A 7164-nucleotide genomic window follows, 5' to 3' on the forward strand; every position below is an offset into this window, starting at 1 on the left:
TTCTATTGACAGTTCCTACTGGAAGAATAGTCATGTGACAAGTGGCCAAGAATGACCAAAAGTTTCTTGGACCACTTTCTCCAGATTGTCCAAGGATTCCTTTTACACAGGCATAGTACTAAGTGCTTTAAAGGAATTATCTCACACAATTCTCACAACCCCTCTATGAAGCAAATACAGTTGACCTTAACCAACACAGGTTTGAACTGAGTGGATTCACTTACACATGGATTTTTTTATATATATAAACAAGGAACAGTACAATAAATGTATTTTCTCTTCTTTTTTTTTTTTTAAGATTTTACTTATTTATTCATAAGAGACACAGAGAGAGAGACAGAGAGAGACAGAGACACAGGCATAGGGGAAGTAGGCTCCATGCAGGGAGCCGGACGTGGGATTTGGTTCTGGGTCTCCAGGATCATGCCCTGGGCCGAAGGCAGCGCTAAACCACTGAGCAATCCAGGCTGCCCTGTATTTTCTCTTTATGATTTTCTTAATAATATTTTCTCTTTTCCAGCTTACCTTACAGTATATAGTACATGATATATAAAATATGTGTTAATCGACTATGTTATTAGTAAGACTTCTGGCCAATGGTAGTCTATTAGTTAAGTTTTCAAAGCATCAAAAGTTATACACAGATTTTTGACTGCATGGGGGTGGTCAGTGCCTCTAACTACCGCGTTGTTCAAAGATAAACTGTAATATTATTAACACTATTTATAGTTGATGCAATTAAGTCTTGAGATTAAAGAATTTCTCCAAGGCTGGTAAGTAGCAGAGCAGGGACATTTTGAACCTAAGTCTAACTAAAAGCTTTTGCTCATATTATTATACTGTGTATTTTCCTTTAAGTACAACTTTGGCCGCATCCCATATATTTTCTAACAACAGTAATAAAGAGAGTATAACAGGATAAAATAAGGAGATTTTTCTGCCAAGGTTTTTAATTTCTAGTTTCTATGGCTTTCTACCCATTGAGCTACTACAGTGAAGTTTTTGTTCTAAAAACCTCTGCAGAACAAGAGCCAAAGCCTGTAGGGCTTAAAGCATAGTCTGAATCTTAAAATATGGGGAAGACTTGATAACAATGTAAGAGCTTAGAATGAGAAGGGCTGAGTCATGGGATGAGGCACATATTGGGGAAATAGATTTTAGGACAAAAACAAAATGCCTTTTTCTGAAAAGGGAGAGCTGGTCGACATTTGCTGAGTTTAGGCTGCTCAGTTTGTGGAGAAGTCTATATCTGAGCATGAAAGATCTTGTACCTAACTACAGAAGCTGCAAGGGGGTAGACATTCATTTCTCTATTTTCTTTCTGAAAACTTGTGTGAAGGTATGAGACCCTGGCTCCACCAAACAGATGCTCCTGCCAAGAATCTGAGTCTGGAGAAGTTGACCCAGAAATGTGGAGAGAACCAGGAAAGATTCTGGATTGGTTGAGTATTAATCCACAAGGGACTACAGTAGATGTGACTAAGTTTCCTTCACTGTTCAAGCTTAAGTTTTCTGCCATCACTTGAATTTGGACTTAATCTACACAGAGAAACAGAGTTCCCTTTTTACATATCTAAATTGTGATTGGGAAATGTTACACACGGTATAAACAGTGACGTTTAAAAAGTGCTAAATAGGGCAGCTTGGGTGGCTCAGCGGTTTAGCGCCACCTTCCGCCCAGGGCGTGATCCTGGAGACCCGGATCTAGTCCCACGCCGGGCTCCTTGCAGGGAGGCTGCCTCTCCCTCTGCCTGTATCTCTGCCTCTCTTTCTCTCTATGTCTATCATAAATTAAATTAAATTAAATTAAAATAAAATAAAATAAAATAAAATAAAAATAAAAAGTGCTAAATGTCATTTCATGTAATCAGGAAAAAATCCTCTGAGTATTACTATCTTTATATCAACACCTGGATCCGAATCACAGTCACTGGGCAGCAAAGCCAGAACTTGGACGAGGGCCACATGACTTCATGTCCATGCCCCACATTCTTAAACACTATAGTTAGTATTCTTATTGTCATTCATCTCTGAACATCTGCTTTGATTTTGCCTTTCACTGCTCTAGGAGGAGCCTTTAAAAAATTTATAAATGGTTCAAAATTTTTCAGTTAACCTTTTGTTACTAAGTTTTAGTTTTATTACATCATGCTCAGAAAATTTAACTAAATGGTTCTACTTTCAGGAATTTATCATGGTTTACTTTAGGCCTACTATTGGGATCAATTTTTGTATTTGTTACCTAGAAATTGGAAAATAAAGTTATCACGTTTAAGTGGTCTTAACACAAATTAAAAAGCAGATACTGTCAGCCTGGATAAAAAGAAACACCCAACTACATCTTGTCAACTACAGCTGCCCATTTTTAATGTGATGAAACGGATTGACTAGAAGTTACAGAATGAAGTAGTGGTAAACATTTCTATAGTGCTTATTCTGTGTCAAGAATGATTCTGCGGGGGACACCTGGGTCGCTTAGTGGTTGAGCATCTGCCTTCTACTCAGGGCGTGATCCCAGGGCCCTGGGATCAAGTCCCACATCGGGCTCCCCACAGGGAGCCTGCTTCTCCCTCTGCCTGTGTCTCTGCCTCTCTCTCTCCCTCTCTCTCATGAATAAATAAATAAAATCTTAAAAGACACAGAGAGAGGCAGAGGCACAGGCAGAGGGAGAAGCAGGCTCCATGCAGAGAACCTAATGTGGAACTCAATCCTGGTACTCTGGGATCACGCCCTGAGCCGAAGGCAGATGCTCAACCGCTGAGCCACCCATGCACCCAAATAAAATCTTAAAAAAAAAAAAAAAAAAGAAAGAAAGAAAGAAAGAAAGAAAGAAAGAAAGAAAGAAAGAAAGAAAGAAAAAAAAGAATGGTTCTGGGGCTCCTGGGAGGCACAGTAGGTTGAGCGTCTGACTCTCAGCTTCAGCTCAGATTATCATCTCAGGGCCTTGAACTCAGGGTCATCAGATCGAGCCCTGTCTGCTTAAGTTTCTGTCTCCCTCTGCCCCTCACCCCTGACTCTTACACATGCTGTCTCTCTCTCTCTCTAAAATAAATAAATTAATCTTAAAAAAAAGGACTGTTCTAAGCACTTTACATGTTTTAGTTCATTCATCTTCACAACCATTGTATGAGGGAGATACTATTACTATTCCCATTTTACAGAGGAGAAAACGGAGTCAAGTAACTTATCTAAGGTCATACGTTGTTCACATGAAGTTTGTATTTTTATATTTAACAGAGCATTCAGTCACAAGGGGAATAGTGTGAACAATGTTGCAATAAAGCAAAAGGTACACATTTTGTCTTATATATTTCTATACTACTCAATATACATGACCTTCAAAATATGTCAAAATCAAGGGTTTTTTAATTTATTAGTTTTTTAAGATTTTATTTATTTCTTTGAGAGAGAGCGAGAGAGAGCACAAGCAGAGGAGAGGGGCAGAGGGAGAGGGAGAACCAGGCTCCCTGCTGAGTGGGGAGCCCAACGTGAGGCTCAATCCCAGGACCCTGGGATCATGACCTGAGCTGAAGGCTGACATTTGAGCCACCCAGGTACCCCTCAAAATCAAGTTTTATGCCAATAGGCTGTAATTCTGTGAAACGTAGAGGCCAAATGGCATTCTGCTATGGGAAATAGCAACATCCTATGTTGCTGAAACAAGGAAAAAAAGTTAAAGTGTGGAAATTAGATAAATCTATTAATACAAATTAAAAGAAAGCAAGCTATAATGACTACATTAATATCAGACAAAGTAGATTTCACAGGAAGGAATATTACCAGAGGTAGATTCATAATGATGAGGTAATTTATCAAAATATATAAGAATTTTCAGTTTATGCTCCAAATAAAATGTTTCAAAAATGTGAAGCACCCAGAGCAATCAACACATTCAATGCAATCCGTATCAAAATACGATCAGCATTTTTCACGGAGCTGAAAAATGAAATGAAATGAAATGAAAAATGAAAAAAACAATCCTAAAACTTCTATGGAACCACAAGAGACTCTGAATAGCCAAGGAATGTTGAAAAGAAAATCAAAGCTGGAGGCATCACAATTCTGGTCTTCAAGCTGTATTACAAAGCTGTGATCATCAGGACAGTACGGTACTGGCCCAGAAACAGACATGCAGAACAATGGAACAGAATAGAGAACCCAGAAACGGACCCTCAACTCTGTGGTCAACTAATCTTTGACAACGCAAGAAAGAATATCCAGTGGAAAAAAGTTTCTTCAAGAAATGGTGCTGGGAAAATTGGACAGCCACATGCAGAAGAATGAAACTGGACCACTTTCTTACACCATACACAAAAATAAACTCAAAATGGATGAAAGACCTAAATGTGAGACAAGAATCCATCAAAATCCTAGAGGAGAACACTGGCAGCAACCTCTCCAACTTCAGCCGAAGCAACTTCTTGCTAGACATGTCTCCAAAGGCAAAGGAAACAAAAGCAAAAAAAAAAATGGAACTACTGGGACTTCAAGATAAAAAGCTTTTGCACAGCAAAAGCAAACAGATGACAAAACTAAAAGGCAACCTGTGGAATAGGAGAAGATATTCACAAATGTCTTACCAGATAAAGGGCTAGTATCCAAAACCTATAAGGAACTTATCAAATTCAACACCCAAAAACCAAAAAATCCAATCAAGAAATGGGCAGATAACATGAACAGCCATTTCTCCCAAGAAGACATACAAATAGCCAACACACATGAAAATATTCAACATCACTCAGCATCAGGAAAATACAAATCAAAACCACAATGAGATACCACCTCACACTGGTCAGAAAGGCTAAAAAGTGAACAACTCAGGAAACAACAGACGTTGGCGAGAATGCAAAGAAAGGGGAAACTTCTTACCCGTTTGCTTTCTGGCCAGCTGGTACAGCTACTCTGGAAAACAGTACGCAGTTTCCTCAAAAAGTTAAAAATAGAACTACCCTATCACCCAGCAGTAGCACTACTAGGTATTTATCCAAAAGATATAAACATAGTGATTTGAAGGGGCACCTGCACCCCAATGTTTTTAGCAGCAATGCTCACAATGGCCAAACTATGGAAAGAGACCAGATGTCCATTGACAGATGAATGGATAAAGAAGATGTGATATAGATATATATATATAGATATATAGATATATAGATATATATAATGGAATATTACTCAGCCATCAAAAAGAATGAACTCTTGCCGTTTGCAAGGACGTGGATGAAACTAGACAGTATGCTGAGCAAAATACGTCAGAGAAAGACAAATACCATATGATATCACTCGTCTGTGGAATTTAAGAAACAAAATAGATGAACATACGGGAAGAGAGGGAAAAATAAAATAAGATGAAAACAGAGACGGAGGCAAACAATAAGAAACTCTTAACTATAGGAAACAAACTGAAGGTTGCTGGAGGGATGGGGATGAGGGAATCGGGTAACTGGGTGATGGGCATTAAGGAGGGCACATGATGTAATGAGCACTAGGTGTTATATGCAACTGATGAATCACTAAATTCTACCCATGAAACTAATAATACAGTATATGTTAACTAAATTGAATTTAAATAAACATTTTTTTTAATGAAGTATATGGGGACGCCTGGGTGGCTCAGTGGTTGAGCGTCTGTCTTTGGCTCAGGGAGTGATCCTGGAGTTCTGGGATCGAGTCCCACATTGGGCTCCCTGCATGGAGCCTGGTTCTCTCTCTCTCATAAATAAATGAAATCTTTTTAAAAAAATGAAAGCACAACAAACCAAATTCAGTATGCATAAATACAGACATGTAGCTAAAAACAGACTTAGAGGGAAATTTATAGCACTTACTGCTTATATTAGAAGGGAAGAAAGTCTTATAGTCAATGACCTTAGCTTCCTCCTTTAGAAACTAGAAAAATAAGAGCAAATTAAACCCAAAGTAAACAGAAAAAATAAGTAATAAATAGGAAAATCAAAGAAATAGTAAGTGAGAAAACAATAGAGAAAATCAATAAAACAAAAAGGTGGTTTTTTGAGATCGATAGTACAACTGATTCTCACTTGCAGCAGTTATGTTCTATAAAATTATGGGGGACATTAGAGAATCCTGACCATTGCTGCTAGGGAAAATACTGGGTTAGGTTCCTACAAGCTTCTGGCCACAACATTTTTGTTAACGGATCAGTAATAGATTTGCTTTATATGTTTTTGTGTAAAGACACCTTATTTAATTTATATTATTGATGCATGAACATGGGAGTCACGGCCAACAGCACTCTCACTCATGCCTGAACAAAGTTTATCTGACACATAAATTTTCTCCGTAAGGCACAACCACAGCCCTCTTGCATTCAGGAGCACTAAACAACTCTTTAGCACTTGACTTGGGGACCATTTTAAACAGCAAAATCACCAAAAGAAAACACAAAAATGGCCCAAACCTGGCAACCTGGCACCACATAGGCAGCAGAAAGGACATTTGTTTACAGTATGAGAGCTGACTCATAGCTTCTCATCATTCAACCTCAGATGGGAACTTGTGTGTTGGGCAACGCAAATTTTTCGATATTTGCACGTATTTTCCAATGACTGACAGCATTGCCAAGTATTGATTTGAGGGTTACAAGTAAATCTTAGCAAGTAGGTGAATTCATAAATACAGAATCCATAAATGAGGATCAACTGTGCTGCTAAACCTTTAAAAGGCACAATATCAGAAATAATAAAGAGTCACTGTTAGACTTTATTCAATTAAAGGACAACAATATTAGCAACCTCGTGCATACAAGTTCCACCCCTTAGGTGAATGAAATACACAAATTTCTAAAAAGATAGAAGTTCCCAAAGCTCACCCAAGAAGAAAAGGACAATCTGAACAGTTCCCTATCCATCAAAAAAGCTGAATTTGTAATTGAAAACTTTCCCTCAAAAAAAAAAAAAAAAGAAAAGAAAAGAAAAAGAAAAAAGAAAAAAAAAGAAAACCTTCCTTCTCCCAAAAAAGAAAAATAAGAACACCTCCATGCCTAGATGGCTTCACCAATGATTTGTAGCAAATATTTAAGAAAGAAATAATACTAATTCTACACAAATTCTCTTCCAGAAAATAGTACAGAGAATCCTTTCCAACTTCTTTTGTAAGGTCAGTGTAGATCCCCAAATCTGAAAAACACATTACAAGAAGAAGAAA

At 37.9% G+C, this 7164-nt stretch overlaps 1 protein-coding gene across 1 annotated transcript in view; it reads left to right on the forward strand.

The window, feature by feature from the left end:
- The window catches only part of RECK (reversion inducing cysteine rich protein with kazal motifs), an 88419-nt gene extending 86575 nt beyond the window's left edge, over positions 1-1844 (forward strand). The window contains exon 22 of the mRNA XM_072841927.1: positions 1340-1844. Within this exon, the coding sequence (XP_072698028.1) occupies positions 1340-1345 (6 nt within the window). The 3' untranslated portion in view covers positions 1346-1844. The remainder of the gene's footprint in view (positions 1-1339) is intronic.
- Positions 1845-7164: the final 5320 nt, after the last annotated feature.

The sequence above is a fragment of the Canis lupus genome, chromosome 10, assembly GCF_048164855.1.
Source record: "Canis lupus baileyi chromosome 10, mCanLup2.hap1, whole genome shotgun sequence".
Lineage (NCBI taxonomy): Eukaryota > Metazoa > Chordata > Mammalia > Carnivora > Canidae > Canis > Canis lupus.